We start from the raw sequence: 17910 nt of genomic DNA on the forward strand, positions 1-17910 counted from the left end.
CTTGCTATCCTTCGTTGGTCTTGTATGTTGCAAAATATATGTGTGTATGTTTGATATTTGTCATTTTTTTAAACCTTAAAGATCTGAGGAATTTAATGTCAATGACAGGCTTAGACTCTGTAACTCCATGTCTATAGTTTTCTGGGTTTTGTTCAAGGTAGTGTTTTTTATGCATGGAATCAATTTGCCATGTTTCCATAAGTAAACGATAGCCATACTTTCCCAAATTACGTAAGTCAAAAATAAAAAAGTCCTATTCTCTGTTGCTTCCTAGAAACATCACTTATCTTTTATAATTGTGGCAAATTAATCTTAAATTAGTTCTGTGGCAGAGCTTTTGACTTTGACGTAATGACCAATGAATTTGTACACTGTATTAAGTAGCATGACTCTCTAGTATTGTGAATATGACAGATATCTTGAAAAGTGTATCGCCCAGCTCTGAACATATATAATCTAGGTTAAGGAGTGGTGAGGACAGTGCCTCTGTCCTCTAATGTATTGTGAACACCCTTCTTTTTATAGATGAAGGTATAGATCCTTTGATGTCTTCAGTATATCCACATAGCCCTGCTGATCCACTGAGTTGACTGTGAGTTTTTAAAAGCTAACATGAGATCAGCTACTTCTCTCCTTAAGGCTCTTCAGTGTCTTTCCCATCACTCCTGGGCTGTTTCTCATCCAAACTCTGTGTATTGTCTGCAGGCCCTCTCACTCCTCTGCTTTCCCCAGGTTCCTGACATTCCAGCCTGGGGCCTCCTTTCTGATCACCCATTCATAAGCTTCTTCCTCCTTTTACTTGGAATGATCTTCCCCAGTATCATTGCATGGCTGGTTCCATTCAGGTCTAAAGAGGCCTTCCCTGTCTGCCCACTCTAAAGGAGCTCTAGGAGCACCTGGGCAGCTCAGTCAGTTGAGCGTCCAACGTCATGACCCTCAGGTCACAATCTCACTGTTCATGAGTTTGAGCCCCACATCGGGCTTGGGTTCACTGCTGTCAGCGCAGAGCCCCCTTCATATCCTCTGTCTCTGTCTCTGTCTCTCTCTCTCTCTCTCTCAAAAATAAACAAACATTTAAAAATGCTTTAAAAATAAATAAAGGAGTTCTATATTCTTCATGGCATTTCTGATTTTATTATGGTTGTCTGTTTGGTTGCCTCTCTTCCCTTTTTCCTCAGTAAGGTCTCTGAGAGCAGGGATCTTTCTGTCTTGCATATCTATATTTCCTGAACCCTCTGAACTCCCCTGGGCACATAATAGGCATTCTACAGACTAAAATCCTGACCTCTCTTTGAGAAATGCTGCTGTTAAGATATTTCACCCATTCTCTTTGGGTATTTTCTTTATATAGAATCAGATGTAGTACGTACTAGGTTTAGCCGTCATCCCACCCATTTGATACTGGTGACAGCATGACATGGTGGTGCTGACTTTCAACTATGCGTGTCTTCTGTCCACAACAGGACTGTAAATCCCATGAAAGCAGAAGCAAGGTCTCATATTTTCTCGGTATGCTTTTGTAGTCCTAGCCTCCATAATTGAGTGCATATAAATGTTAAGTTTAGAGAAAGGGTTAAGACTAGTGGCTTAGGGGCGCCTGGGTGGCGCAGTCGGTTAAGCGTCCGACTTCAGCCAGGTCACGATCTCGCAGTCCGTGAGTTCCAGCCCCGCGTCGGGCTCTGGGCTGATGGCTCAGAGCCTGGAGCCTGTTTCCGTTTCTGTGTCTCCCTCTCTCTCTGCCCCTCGCCTGTTCATGCTCTGTCTCTCTCTGTCCCAAAAATAAATAAACGTTGAAAAAAAAAAATTAAAAAAAAAAAAAAAAGACTAGTGGCTTAATCATATTTTTAGCCTTTCTAGAGCACACTGGTTTGTCCCAAAGCAAAAAAAAAAAAAAAATCATTTTGATTTATAGTTAAAAATATATATATAACAAAGAAATATTCTGGACTCCATTTGCAAATTCATGTTATGAAACCCTGTTTATTTTGTTAGGAAGAGCCTATTATTTAAAAATTTTTTTTCAACGTTTATTTATTTTTGGGACAGAGAGAGACAGAGCATGAACGGGAGAGGGGCAGAGAGAGAGGGAGACACAGAATCGGAAACAGGCTCCAGGCTCCGAGCCATCAGCCCAGAGCCTGACGCAGGGCTCGAACTCACGGACCGCGAGATCGTGACCTGGCTGAAGTCGGACGCTTAACCCACTGCGCCACCCAGGCGCCCCGGAAGAGCCTATTATTAATTAGGACAGGTGGCCAGAATCAATGCTCTCAACCTCCCAGCTCTTTTGAAATTAGGAAATGTGACCATAATTCCATGCCCTGGAGAAGCAATTTAAACACCTCTAAACTTTAGGTTTCTTACTTGTAAAGAGTTGCACTCTGATCTCCATGGTTTCCTCCTGGATTAAATAGCCCATGTGACTCAGCTCTTGTGAAAGTAAGTAACCAGTGGAAAAGCAATTGTAATGGTGATCTCAGCTATCAGCCAGACATTGGAAAGGAGAGCATGTAGATTCACAAGAGCCAAATTGCATGTTTACTGTGGGTGGTGGGAGGGGGAGGCAAGAAGACATTTTTATTAACAATGAAGATGGTGGAGAAAGGTCTGAGGTGGCCTTCTGTTTACACATCCTAAGAATTATGTAGCCACTGGTGGCTTATGTGCTAGTGTTAATATTATAATGTAACTGCAACTTCTTTCATTTTAAATGGATTCTAGAGAATTTGGTAGCTTACTGAACTCATCAAAGAATTGAGATGTCTTTTCCTAGAAGGACAGTCGCCATCTACGTTAAATAAATCATGTGTTCTGTAACTGTTAGAAACAAGGAAAAGTAAAGCCACGTTTTACTTTTTAAGTTCAGAACAACTCAGATTTAATAAGGAGTTCTAGAGTTACTGTTTTTTATTTATTGTTGTTAGTTATTATTTATTGTTATTGTTACTTGTTTTTTAAGTTCAGAACAACTCAGATTTAATAAGGAGTTCTAGAGTTATTACCATGGTGTTGTCATATTCAGCAAGTGTCTTCTGGGGCTTCAGATGATTAATTTTCCTAGGATTTAGAATATTATTTACGATTGTTTCAGAGACCCATTGCCACTGTACAGCTTTTGGTAAGAAGCTGCAGAATGCTAGTTACGCAGCACATTTTTCCTTTGGTTTCTCTGTGTTATCAACCATGATGTCAGACTCTTTCCTTGAATTTCTGTGCTCCAGAAACACCGCGTTTCTCTTTTATCTCACTGACCCTGCTTCTTTCTCCCCCTTTGTTCCTCTTGGTCTGAGAGCTCTTCCTCATGGGATTTATTATCTAGGAAAGAGATTTTGTTCTTCATTCACTCAATTCTTTCTCTCAAAGAGTTAATTCACTTCTATGGCGTATCTACTACTTAAATATTCTTGAGTCCCTATGGTGCATTAAAGATGTCTGTAAATGCTCCAGTTGGGGTCTGTTACCTTTCCCTTTAAAAATCTGGGCCGGCCCTGTTACCCTTTTTGAGCACTCACACATGGCAGAGATGGGGTGGAGTTGTTTCTAAGGCTGGAATTTAAGGAAGTGTGTAGCTTCTCCTATTGTGTGCTTGCAGTGTTCCTTAGCTGCCTTGCTGTGGGGCAGCCTAAACAGCCATATGGAGTAGTGGCCGGGCCTCTGGTCATTAGCCTAAGCTGAGCTGTAGACCAGCAGACAACCCAAATGCCAGTCCTGTGACTGAGGCATTTTAGAACTTACAGCCCTCCCAGCATTCCAGTCAACACCATGTGAAACAGAAGAACTGCTTCATCATCCCACAGAATCATGAGAAATGATAAATGGTTGTTTTAGCCACGAAGTTTCGGATTTTTTTTTTTTTTTGGCATAGCAGTAAAGAACTAAAACAAAAATTTGTACCCAGAATTGAGGTGCTGCCATGACAAAACATCTGGCATTGGCTTTGAGACCAGGTGACAGTGAAGGTCTGAAGGGAAGTAAGACAACTATTAATGGTAGCTGGTAGGGCGATGAAGAAATTGCTTTTTGAGGATATAAAACAGTACCCTTGTTTCATACTGACAGGAAAACTGACAAGACTTGTATCTCCAATAACACGGAAGATGGAAAATGAACCCAATGGATTTGTATCTCCAGCTTAGGGGATTTTCTAGCAGAATGTTGGAAGCGTCAAATGACTTTTTTAACCACTCATGACCAAAGTATTGCAAAAGAGAGATGAATTAAAGAAGAAACTGTTCAGATTTTAAGTAGACTTTAGAGGATGTGTTTCCAATCCAGAATTTTCTAGGGCTGTAAATAAAACTGTGTTTCTCATTCCCTGCTTCTCGACTCAGCGAAAAGGTACTCAAAGTAAGAAATGGCCTCAGGTGGAAAGAACAGATCCAGAGCAATACTGCCACTAAAACTTAATCTCAAGGTACAAATGAAAGCAAGGGCATAGCGGCAAGACCCTATATTATGACTTCAAAAAGATGTAAGTCTGTGCCTCCTGGGGCTTCTTAACTAGATAACAGGGCTTCCAAGGACCTTAAGAATGTTGTCCCACAGCCTCCTCTACTTAATTTAGACGACAAGATCCTGGGCTTCAAGCCTGAACTCGATACCAGAGTTGGACGAAATTTTTAGGGGCTTGGAAGAGAGTGAGTGTGCTTTGCATGTAGGAGGACTTCACAACGTTTGTAGGCAGAGAGACCAGGGAAGGTTAAGCAGAGCTGCCCATCCTTTGCCACCCCTCCCATCGAGAAGTGACGTTTCCCATTCCCTGGAATCTGGGCTGGATCCATGGCTCCTTTGGCTGATAGAGTGGAGTGGATGTGACACCGTAGCTTTGAGAGCCAGGCCATAAAAGAACTGCAATTTTTCACCTTCGTGCTTGGGATGCACCATCTTGGAACCCAACCACCGTCTATGTGAGGACCCTGAAACAGCCATGAGGAGTCTCACTGAAAGTGCCAGCCAGCAGGCAGCTCCAGCTACCCCGCCTGATGAATGAGAACATTCTGGACCTTCCAGCCACTTTGTGCCAGCCAGTACCATGAAGTGAAAGAACCACCCACAGAATCATGAGAAATAAAACACTATTGTTTTTTTAAGCTGTTAGGCTTTAGAATATGCAGAAGAGTTAGCCCAAATCCTTCCTGTCTACATGTGGCTGTGTTCTAGTCTCTCTCAGGAAATGCCCAATTACCTTAGATATACCCTGCCTAACATCTGACCATATTATTTCCTGCCTTCTGATATGTTCAATTTTTTATTGTACAAATATTTGTCGTACACCACATGCTAGAAACTGTGGAGGATACTGTAATACCATAGACTCAAAATGTGAATCCATTTGACTCCTGCTTCTCCATGGACCCCTCTGTTTGATGTTGCTAAATGGTGTTGAATTTTCATTTACAGTGACAATTTCATTCATTGCTTTCTTTCCAGTGCATTGCAAAATTTTCCCTCATTGCTTCCAGCCTACGCAATTTAAATACCTTTTGGCTGGGTTCTGTTGTTTCTGATTCCTCTTCAAATCCACCCTGCAAATCTCTATAGCTCAATGACTCTCTGACCTACTGCTTCGCACACCTGGGGTCTCAGGTCTCTGAAGAGTTTGTGGAGTTGCTGGTAGCTGTTACTCGTAGTCTGCAGAGAGGGGGAGGCACTCTAGATACCTAGTGAAACTTCCAGGAAGGGTTAAAAGGACAGTACTTTCCCCAGATATTTCATTGTCAGTCTGTCTTGTGAGCTTTCTCCTCCTGGGGAAATTTGGAGAAAACAAACAAACAAAAAGTACTGGTCTCAGCTAGACCAGTTGAATTGCTTGACCAATCATAGGAGAAGGGCTTGGATTTGAGTTTTTGTTTTTGTTTTACAGAGAGAGTGCACACAAGTGGGGGAGAAGGGCAGAGGGAGAAAGACAGAGACAGAACCTCAAGCCAGCTTCACACTCAGAATGGACTCCCCCCCCCCCCCACCTCCCGCCAGGACTCAATCCCACCACCCTGGGATCATGACCTGAGCTGAAATCAGGAGTCAGATGCTCAACCGACTGAGCCACCCAAGTGCCCCTGGATTTGAGGTTTTTTAAACTGCTCCAGGTTATTCTAATGTGAAGCCAAAACTGAAAACCACTGTCATAGATTCTCAAAAAATGGTTACTCTACCTACTGGAAGCATCGACATTAAGTAGAAATTTGTTAGACACATTCTTGAGGACTACTTCAGACCTAATGAATCAGAAACTCTGAGGGTGGGACCTACCACTCTGCGATTTAATACGCTCTCCAATGATTTTTATGAGCATTAATGTTGAAGATACACTTTACTATGTGAATCTTAATTCCTTCTAGGAAGTCTCAAAACTACAACTAAATTTGGAAAGGGTGTTTGTCACTTGAAAATTACTCCACTGACAAGATCTGAAGCAACTGGTAAGGGACATAAGCTGGCATATCATGTGTCTTGCTAGTGATCATTTAAGTACTTGAGAAATGCTGAACAATCATCAGATCTCTGAAGAACGGTTCAAGGGGTTATTTAGTCTGAAGAAATGGAACAAATTAATCGGGGGTACTGACACACTATTTCCCAGAGAGAGAGCTCCAAGAGGTGAATTTAAACTTCAGTTGGATATACGTTAGACCCAAGAAACGTCTTGTTGAGAAGTAGTACTAAACATTTTGAAGGGATATAAGGCAATCTCTAAATCAATTTGCAGTTAGAGCAGAGAGAAACCCCATTTTGAATTGTTTGGTTATATCCTGCCTGGGGTCAGAGACAGAGATCTTTGAAGTAGTGTCCAGTTCTCTGCATAGAATGACTCTAAATACCATCTGATCATCATTTGTTTATTTTTTCACTGGTTATTTTGGAAAAGCTTTCAAAGTAAAAGAAGGACTAGTGGGAAGACAAGATGCCTAACTTGAGTGTTTTTGTTTCAATCCTAGAGACTTTGGGGTGAGATTGTCAAATGAATTCATGTGCTTTGAAAAGCTTTTATGATTTCTTAATGAGGTTTAAAAGCTAAAGGAATGGGATTAGGACCACAAAATCCTTTACTCTTAACATTGTGTCTTTGAACTGATTTAGTGCATTTGTATATTAGAAATAGAGATCTGATTTAGATTGAATCCTCATTGTTTGCAAAAATATGGTCTGGAAAAAATTTCCTAGACACACAAACAGTATTAAATTTTGTAATGACAAAGGACAGCTATGCTCTAGCTCTCGTGTTAAAAACTTCCGTTAGAAAAAGTTAACATCATTTAATATATAGGAATGCTTGAGACTTTTCATGCATCATTAGATTTGGATGCTATCTATTTATACATTGAATCTTAGTTCAGTGGAAAATGTTTGGTAGAAAAAGTTCAGCTGAGAAAGTAGATTATATATTATGTTATAGGGGACATTGCAGGAAACTGTACATTTACATCTTTTGTTTTTCAAAAGACTAAAATAGAACCAAGTTACAATGCAATTGTTGGGGTAAATTGATGTCTTAGTCTGTTCAGGCTGCTATAACAAATTACCATGGACTGGGTGACCTGAACAGCAGACATATTTATTTCTCAGTTCCTAGAGACTGGGAAGTTCAAGATCAAGGCACTGCTCTGGCAGATGTTTTTGTTTTTTGTTTTTTTTTATTTTTTTAATGTTTATTCATTTTTGAGAGAGAGAGAGAGAGAGAGAGAGCATGAGGGAGGGAGGGGCAGAGAGAAAGGGAGACAGAATCCAGAGCAGCTCCAGGCTCTGAGCTGTCAGCACAGAGCCCGATGCAGGGCTTGAACCCACAGACTGTGAGATCATGACCTGAGCTGAAGTTGGCCGTTTAACCAACGGTGCATCCAGGTGCACCTAGGCACTGGCAGATTCTAATGAGATCTTACTTCCTAGTTAATAGGTGCCACCTTCTTGCTGTGTCCTCAGATGGTGGAAGGGGCAAGAGAGCCCTGTGGGGTCCATTTTATAAAGGCACTAATCCCACCCTCATGACCTAAGGGCTTCACCTCCTAATACTATCACTTTGGGGGTTAGGATTTCAAAATATGTATTTTAGGGGGACAAAATATTTAGTCCACTGCAATTGGGGAAAAGAGATAAATATTTAGCTATTTCTTTAAACTTTGAGAGAACTGAGTGGCACAGTTAATTGGATTTAATGACAATGTGATCTTGTTTCCAGTGTGGAAGAGGCTTGAGATTTGAGTCTGAAGACCTCCATTCTAACTAGAACTATTTCTTGCCAGTTTTGTCGCTTTGGACAGGATAACTCCTCTGGGCCTGCTTTATTTCCATGTTTTGAAATGTGAAGAGTAATAATATATCTAATGGTTTATTATATGAAACAAATTAATGTAAATGAAAGTGCTTTGAAAGTAGAAAGACATGGGGCGCCTGGGTGGCGCAGTCGGTTAAGCGTCCGACTTCAGCCAGGTCACGATCTCGCGGTCCGGGAGTTCGAGCCCCGCGTCGGGCTCTGGGCTGATGGCTCAGAGCCTGGAGCCTGTTTCCGATTCTGTGTCTCCCTCTCTCTCTGCCCCTCCCCCGTTCATGCTCTGTCTCTCTCTGTCCCAAAAAATAAATAAAAACATTGAAAAAAAAATTAAAAAAGAAAATAGAAAGACAGATATTAGATTTTAAACAGTATATTTTTATTTGCTCTTATTGACAAGGAACCCCTCAGTGAAAATCTGAGTTAGGTGATTATAGGGAAAATTTATAGTTCTTAAAAAGGCAAACAGGAAAAAATTCTTTACTAATAAATTTAAGTTAGTATAAATATAGTAAACCTGTAGTTAGTTGTGGTTCTTTAATGGATTAGTTATAGTAGTTTCTCATATTGATTATTTTAAAATATGTGTTTTAAAATAGTACTATAGTTGGAGGTTTGTGACTCTGTTTCATAGAAATACTGTGTTTAAAGTAGAAAATGTGTTTACAATATTTAAAGAAAACTGTGTTGTATAATAAATATCGGGATGGCTGAGAAGCACTCTGGAATTATGTAATATATTCTTTCCGGATATATTATAGACCCAGTGCAATGGAAGAATATGTAAAATGTTTCACACCTCAAATATTTTATCATGCTTGCTGCACATAAATGCAGGTGTGTATCATATGTTGTAAGCCTTTTAAAAATGAATTGTGAATGAGAAACTCATACTCCGTTGGTCATATCTAATTATGAATTAGTCACAGCTAGATTGTCGTACACACTAACTCTGCTTTCTGGCCTGCAAAATAATTTGATACGGGATGGCAGTTAGAAAGTAGGCTTTGCACATGGATTGGTAAATCCAAAGTAAATTTCAGACATGCCCAACTTTTTGATCTTTGAAAATGACGAGATCACAAGAGTATTACTAAAAATATCTTAAATGCAATTTGGGGTTAGTACACTGAGCTGGGTTTCAAGTACTTAATAAACCCAAAAAGGATTGTATCTTTGGGGCAACTATATAAACATTCCCAGCAGCTCTTCAGAAGTTCCATAGGCACTAAAAAATACAATTTTCATACCAAATTCAAATTTTTATATGTTTTAGAATATCCTCATATTTCAAACTGATCGATATATATGTAATTTAAATTATTGCAAGTGATTGTTTGAAGTAGATGCTAAGAATGGCTTTTATTAACCAACAAGGTTAAAAAAAGCTAATATAAAGGGTAGCTACATTTAATAATATAACTTCAGAGAATTTCAGCAAATTTCTGAGCTGTGTCTTCAAAAGTTATTAACTTGTGACTATTTCTAATGAAATCAGTAGGCTAAATTTGAAGAGCACCGAGTCTTATTTGGAGAGATGTGCGGTTTTAAATTAGGATGCAGAAACTACATGGTTTGACAGGCCATCTGATAAATGCAAATAAGACCAACTGTGTATGAGGACTGAATGAGAGAAATTAACATATGTAGGCTGCTTGGAAAAGCTAAGTGTTCATCTAAGTGATGTAAATATGGCATTTTAAAATACATTAACATCTAAGTTTCTGTGGAAACTTCTCTGTAACCTAAAGGAATTCAGGGGCTGAGTATGATCTCATATATGGGTGGGGTCCTGTCTATATATACCTTGCCAAAATGTCCTCTAGTGTGAAAAGTAAACTGATCTATGAAAATCTATTTGCCATATCGTGTCTTATGATGGAGAGGGTCTCTGAAGACAGTGTTTCCAATTTTGTTTGAAATACTGCAGCTATTATAAGATATCTGTGCTTTCTCACAGAATGAAGACAAACACAGAGATGGTGTGTCTAAGAAATTTCAAAAGGTGTCGGCCTCCTGATTGAAGCACAGTCAACTTATTGGATTCATTTTTTTTTTCATCCAGTAAGTGTAAATATTTAAAGTACTTTATTTTGGTCAATGTTGACTTGTGTTCTTTGTTGAATGAATAACCGCTGTCTGAATACCCTTATCTCTATTTGTGTTTATATTCTTTTGCATTTTCAGTCTCATGTCTTAAATGAATTTAACTTTCAGGGCCTTTAAGGGGACAAATTCAGCCATAAACTTTGAGGCTGGCGGTGTCCTTAGAGATGATTTGGTTCATTCTCTTTATCCATTAAAAAACCATGCTGCTGTGATTTTTTTCTTCTTTTTTCTTACTAGATATGTTATTAGGCCCAAATGTTTTCTTTTTATTTCTTGTACTCTGTGCCATTTTATAGGTTGTCTGGATTTTACTAATTAGCAATTTTTTAAACAATTGATTTATATGAGGTTGAACGTTACATAAATCATTTCTGTAAGGAACACTGCCTGAATACTTTTTAATGTGAAAATGGAAAATCTACCTCTTGTTTTTCTGAGGCAAAAAATAATTTAGTAATAGAGTATACTCTTACTTATTTATCCTATTAGTTATTTGCCATCAAAACATTAACCACGAGTGAGAATCCCCCCATAGTAGCATGTTCTGAGTTTTTCTTCCCTATCCCGTGTTAAGCCACTAGTGTTGCTTCATCAGCTTTTAAATACTCTAAGTTGGACATGAACTTAAGTTACAAAGCAAGAGCTTGGGGGGAAAGGAGATAATGCATTAACTTACAGTTTGTTTTGAATGTAGAACTGGTAGATCCCTCTAATCCTAAGGGATAACTATGTAAAGCAGTGCTTGCTCAAAAGAGGTTCCCCTTGGTGGTTGAAACACAACTCTTAGGCTGTAACTGATGCGCCAGGTGTGGGACAGGATGTGGAAAAGAGCTTACTTACTCAGACCATTTGGAAGGCATAAAATATGGCTTCCGGTTTTTAATAGCTTGGGATGGAGTCAAGATCCAGGAGGAAACTAGATAGTTGCTTCACAATTTGCCCTAAATACCTTTATAGATCCAGTCTGGCTATCACTAAATGGTGTCTCATCTGAAGGACTTTATAGTGCACAGTTGGGATGGCCTAAGGTTTCAAATGAAACCAGAAGACATTTATATCCTTTGATCAGCCCTGCCTCCCAGAGTTTGTCCCTGATTTAGATCGTACTTGGGTATCTACAAGCATTAGAGTTAAATGCTTATTTTGGATACTCCCTTCAGTGGTTTTTCTTTTTATTTTCCTCTCCCAGTTTCCGTACTCCTACAAGGGAAAGTCATGATTACGCTAACAGAGCTGAAATGTTTAGCAGACGCCCAGTCATCTTATCACATCCTAAAACCATGGTGGGACGTCTTCTGGTATTACATTACCCTGATCATGCTGCTGGTGGCCGTGCTGGCCGGAGCTCTCCAGCTTACACAGAGCAGGGTTCTGTGCTGTCTTCCATGTAAGGTGGAATTTGACAATCACTGTGCCGTGCCTTGGGACCTCCTGAAAGCCAGCGCAAACACATCCTCTGATCCTGGGACACCGCTCCCACTTCCCCTCAGAATCCAGAATGACCTCCACCGACAGCAGTACTCCTACATCGATGCTGTCTGTTATGAGAAACAGCTCCATTGGTTCGCCAAGTTTTTCCCCTACCTGGTGCTCTTGCACACACTCATCTTTGCAGCCTGCAGCAACTTTTGGCTTCACTACCCGAGTACCAGCTCCAGGCTCGAGCATTTTGTGGCCATCCTTCACAAGTGCTTCGACTCCCCGTGGACCACGCGTGCCCTGTCCGAAACAGTGGCCGAGCAGTCAGTGAGGCCCCTGACACTCTCCAAGTCCAAGGTTCTGCTTTCGTCCTCAGGGTGTTCAGCCGACGTCGATTCCAGCAAGCAGTCATTGCCCTACCCACAGCCTGGCTTGGAGTCGGCCAGCATAGAAAGCCCAACTTCTAGCGTCCTGGACAAGAAGGAGGGCGAACAGGCCAAAGCCATCTTTGAAAAAGTGAAAAGGTTCCGCATGCACGTGGAGCAGAAGGACATCATTTATAGAGTGTATCTGAAGCAGATCATAGTGAAAGTCATTTTGTTCATCCTCATCATAACTTATGTTCCATATTTCCTAACCTACATCACTCTGGAAATCGACTGTTCCATTGACGTGCAGGCTTTTACAGGATACAAGCGCTACCAGTGTGTCTACTCCTTGGCAGAAATATTTAAGGTCCTGGCTTCATTTTATGTCATTTTGGTTATACTTTACGGTCTCACCTCCTCTTACAGCTTGTGGTGGATGCTGAGGAGTTCTCTGAAGCAATATTCCTTTGAGGCGTTGAGAGAGAAAAGCAACTACAGCGATATCCCTGACGTCAAGAATGACTTCGCCTTCATCCTCCATCTGGCCGATCAGTATGATCCTCTTTATTCCAAACGCTTCTCCATATTCCTCTCGGAGGTCAGTGAGAACAAACTAAAACAGATCAACCTCAATAACGAATGGACGGTTGAGAAACTGAAAAGTAAGCTTGTGAAAAATGCCCAGGACAAGGTAGAACTGCACCTTTTTATGCTAAATGGTCTTCCAGACAACGTCTTTGAGCTGACAGAAATCGAAGTGCTCAGCCTGGAGCTTATCCCGGAGGTCAAGCTGCCCTCCACAGTCTCGCAGCTGGTCAACCTCAAGGAGCTTCATGTGTACCATTCGTCCCTGGTGGTAGACCACCCAGCGCTGGGCTTTCTGGAGGAGAATTTAAAAATCCTCCGCCTGAAATTTACTGAAATGGGGAAGATCCCACGCTGGGTATTTCACCTGAGGAATCTCAAAGAACTTTATCTGTCGGGCTGTGTTCTACCTGAGCAGTTGAGTACCATGCAATTGGAGGGCTTTCAGGACTTAAAAAACCTGAGGACCCTCTACTTGAAGAGCAGCCTCTCCCGGATCCCTCAAGTCATTACAGACCTCCTGCCTTCTCTGCAGAAGTTATCCCTTGATAATGAGGGAAGCAAGCTGGTTGTGTTGAACAACTTGAAAAAGATGGTCAATCTGAAAAGCCTAGAGCTTATCAGCTGTGACCTGGAACGCATCCCACACTCCATTTTCAGTCTGAACAATTTGCATGAGTTAGACCTAAAAGAAAATAACCTTAAAACCGTGGAAGAGATCATTAGCTTTCAGCATCTCCAGAACCTTTCCTGCTTAAAGTTGTGGCACAATAACATTGCTTATATTCCTGCCCAGATTGGGGCACTATCTAATCTAGAGCAGCTCTCTTTGAACCATAATAATATTGAGAATCTGCCCCTACAGCTTTTCCTATGCACCAAACTACATTATTTGGATCTAAGCTATAACCATCTGACCTTCATTCCAGAAGAAATCCAGTATCTGAGTAATTTGCAGTACTTTGCCGTGACCAACAACAATGTAAGTATATCTGTTCTTGCCTTCGTTTAGCTGGTGTTTTGAGCATCTGTTGTTGTAGCGTATAATGCGGGTAAAGAAAATGGACTTGTAGTCATACTAAGCATCCTCTGAGCCTGGCCTGTCTGCCACTTACCAGATATGTGACCGTGGGCAAATTACCAAAACACTGAGCATCAGTTTTTAGTCTAACTGATAAGTTGTCATGGAGATTTTATAGAAGAAAAAATTATATTTATATTTATATTATTTATATTTATATTTATATTTATATTTATATTTATATTTATATTTATATTTATATTTATATTTATCTAGTTAAAGCACCAGTTCCTAGCACATAGTAATGCTCAACAAATGTTCTCTTTATTCTCTGTCCCCATTTTTCACATAAACATCACAGCTGAAGTATTTTAAACTAATTGTAACAGAGCTTACTTTTCATTCTGGAAAGATCTTAAGTATTTAGGAAGCTTCATAAAAGTTTTTAGCTTTCCAAATCTGTCACAGGAGAAGAACTTTTTGTTAAAAATACTGGGATCATGAATTATTCATAAATCTTTTTTGTGATGCAGTAAGAAAAACTGGAAATCTACATGCATGTCTAGAAAGACAATTCAAAATGAAAGGCCTGGTTCTATAATGCAACACTAGGGCTTCTTAGAAGCTTTTTCCAGCATCCATACTTTAAAAATGAACCATAATTTGCAACAGTAAAGCCAAGTTAAGGAAAACTTGACTTCACTGAAACAAGAAAAAACAAAATAAATGACTAGTTTCCTAGGTTAAAATGTGAAGGAGGAAGAAAAAGAAAAAAAAAAAAAATCATGCTAGCCAAAAGGGCAAGAGAGTGATGGTAATGCCCCTATGGGAAGAAGAAAAATAATCTTTCAGAAATCAGGTCTGCCAAAAGATGAAAGTGGTCTTCCAGTAGTAGAAAATGGGAACTACTTCCTTCTACCCCACCCAAAAAATGTACTATCTCTTAGACTTTCTGTAATTTGTATTTCATGCTAAATATAGCTATGAGCATGCTGTTGGCTAATAAACATATTAATCACCAGACATTATTTTCAAAAACCATGGATTGGAAAAACACCAAAAAGTTGAGGAATGAGAGCAAAATTCATGCCAATTTTTAGAAAATTGATTTGACTCATATATGCAAAAAGCTAGAGCCCATTCTAAAATAAATGAGAAATCTTCAGGTCTTTTTTTTTTTTAATGTCTTTTTTTTTTTTTAATTTATTTTGAGAGAGAGAGTGAGAAGGAGAGGGGCAGAGAGAGAGGGAGAGAGAGGATTCCAAGCACGCTCGAACTCACGAACCGTGAGATCATGACCTGAGCTGAAACCAGGAGTCAGACGCTCCATTGACTGAGCCACCCAGGCGCCCCTGAGAAATCTTAAGGACTTAAAGGATTAGGAGGCTGTAAAACTCCTTGAGGGTTGATCTAGATTAGCAGTGTTCATCAGAATTACCTGAAGGGCTTGTTAAAACACCGATTGCTGGACCCCACTCCCAGAGTTTCTGATTCAGCAGGTTTGGTGTGTAGGGTCCAAGAGTTTGCATTTCTACAAAATCCCAGATGAAGCTGATGCTGCTGGTGTGGTGACCATACTTTGAAAACTACAGGTCTAGAGATTTATCATTAGTGTTGTTTAATTATGCAGTGGATTAATATTAATATTTTGGTTATACTTTTCCATTGTTAAATCAAAAATTAAAAAATTATTAATAATTATTTTGAAAGGCACTGGTTCCACTAGTTGTTGTATAGTTATATCACTACATGAATTTTTGAAAGTTGAAGGTGATTAAATTGTTAGCTGGCCATGAATTACTTAAATGTATAGGCAGGTTAATGTTTTTTCCTAGTTTAATGTAATAAAACCTTAAGACCATTGGTACTTTTGACACCAAGTTTATTGACTTCTTGACCATATGTGAAAGAGAAACTAGGTGCGAGTATCAGACACATTTTATTTTGAGTTAGGGAGGATACTTGGTTGACATGTAAAGTCCTATGGTGAAGGCAGATTATGGCCAAAGTAGAATGATATCTTAGGCTGGGTTGTCTCAGAAGTCTAATAACCAGGGGCACCTGGGTGGCTCAGTCAGGTAAGCATCCAACTTTAGCTCAGGTCATGATCTCATGAGTTCAAGCCCCGCATCGGGCTCTGTGCTGACAGCTCAGAGCCTGGAGCCTGCTTCAGATTCTGTGTCTCTCTCTCTGACCCTTCCCCACTCACGCTCTCGCTCTCTCTCTCTCTCTCTCTCTCTCTCTTAAAAAAAAAAATTTGTTTTTAAAAGAAGTCTGATAATCAGCAATTGCTAAGCATCCCAGAGCCATAACAATGACCATGACACCTTTGAATGGTTGAAGGACACTGTCCTCAGAACTCTGAAGAGACTTATTTAATTAGGATATGGAGAAAGTGAAACTCACTCAGAAGACAGCAGCCAGAGAGATGAAAAGTTCTCTGATGGAACAGCCTAATAATAGGAAATATTGGGGAGGGAAGGGAAAAGAATAGTCTATAATATTGGTCTTTAAATATTTGAAACACTTAATAGAAAAGAAATCTTCTGGAAAGTAACCATGAGTGTTTGAACCAAGACAAGCAGGAAAAGATTTCTCATGTTTCCCGAAATCTTGTCCAAAAATTGAACCTTTGAGAAGGGAGAAATGATTTTTATTTTCTTCTTTTTTTCTAAGTTTATTTATTTATTTTAAGAGAGACAGAGAGAGAGAGAGAATGAGTGGGGGAGGAGCAGAAATAGAGAGAGAAGGAATCCCAAGCAGGCTCTGCACTGTCAGCACAGAGTCCAATGAGGGGCTCAATCTCATGAACCATAAGGTCATGACCTGACCTGAAACCAAGAGTCAGATGCTTAACCAACTGAGCAACCCAGGTGCCCTGGTTTCCTTATGAATAAAACTGTCCAGATATGGGTCGTCAACTACTTGGTAGGAATATTGTTAAAGGGAATCAGGGATTCATGCTTCAGTTTCAAGTTTCCTTCTAACTTTGAAATTCTTAAGATTCTATGAGGTAGACCAAAATATTTATTAAAATTAGAAAATAAAACATCGAATTGGATGCATAAATATGTAGGTATGCATAGTCTCAGAAATGTAGTTGATCTCTCCATTTGGAATAGAAGTTAGCAAAGATTCCTGAAGGAAGAGGTTTTAAAATACTCTTCTAAAAAGTTGGGGAGTATACCAGGTTCATGGATGGAGGCAACAAATACTCTCTGTGGTTTAGTAGAAAAGACATTTATTGAAATGCCATATTATCACTGAAAAGGCTGAATAATTGAGCTTGGAAAGCAATCAAGCACAGAGTTAGATAGCCAAAAGGCCAAAATTATAGCACAAAACCAAAATGGTGAGGATACCCTGCCATTGACCATACCAGCACTGGGCACAGCATTGCCCCTGAAAATTAGATGCTGCTGCTAATGCACCCCTTGCCCTCCCACAAAATAGGTCCTTCATGGTTTCTGCTGCTTTGTGACAGGAGCCCCAATTTAAAGTCCAAGTCTGAGAGCTTATGAACGCCCACCCACATTCAAGCTGTAAGGGAGCTGGGAACACTAGAATCTGGTGTTGTCAGTCCCCCCAGTGGGAAGTGGACTCCGCTTCCCACCAAGATAAGGTAGGGAATTCTCCAGACATTGAAGATACTGGGCATCCCCCAAATGACAGACATTCCCAGAGAGGGCACTCTAGAGTTTCTTCCACAAGGTAGTAATCAGTGTTACCACACAGAACATTAAACACTTCTTTTTGTCATATTTTTTGCTGCAGGATTCCTCAGAGCCTTTAGAATTTGAATATGCATTGTGCTTCTCTAAGAGAGACATGACATGCAACGTTTACCAAACGTATTTGAGCAAGATACTCTTAAATATTTTATTTTTTAATTTATTATTTTTTAATTTATTTTTTATTATTTTTTTTTAATTTATTTCTTTTGAGAGAGAAGGAGGGAGCACAAGCAGGGGAGAGGCAGAGAGAGAGAGAGAGAGAGAGAGAGAGAGAGAGAGGAATCCAAAGTAGGCTCTACTCGGCCAGGGCACAGCCTAATGTGCAGCTCAAACCTGTGAACCATGAGATCATGACCTGAGCCAAAATCAGGAGTCAGATACTTAACCATCTGAGACACCCAGGCATCCCAA

At 40.0% G+C, this 17910-nt stretch overlaps 1 protein-coding gene across 50 annotated transcripts in view; it reads left to right on the forward strand.

Annotated features, from left to right (window-relative positions):
- Nucleotides 1–574: 574 nt before the first annotated feature.
- LRRC8B (leucine rich repeat containing 8 VRAC subunit B) overlaps nt 575–17910 on the forward strand; it is a 50886-nt gene continuing 33550 nt past the window's right edge. For 48 of the 50 annotated variants that reach the window (XM_023258884.2, XR_006584478.1, XR_006584485.1 and 45 more), the window contains exons 1-4: nt 575–592; nt 6339–6419; nt 10224–10327; nt 11562–13726. In XM_023258884.2, coding sequence (XP_023114652.2) covers nt 11588–13726 — 2139 coding nt within the window. In that variant the 5' untranslated portion in view covers nt 575–592; nt 6339–6419; nt 10224–10327; nt 11562–11587. Of the gene's footprint in view, nt 593–6338; nt 6420–10223; nt 10328–11561; nt 13727–17910 lie in introns of those variants that run through there. The other 2 variants (XR_006584524.1, XM_045036146.1) reach the window with 2 other exon arrangements.

The sequence above is a fragment of the Felis catus genome, chromosome C1 (assembly GCF_018350175.1).
Source record: "Felis catus isolate Fca126 chromosome C1, F.catus_Fca126_mat1.0, whole genome shotgun sequence".
Classification (NCBI taxonomy): domain Eukaryota; kingdom Metazoa; phylum Chordata; class Mammalia; order Carnivora; family Felidae; genus Felis; species Felis catus.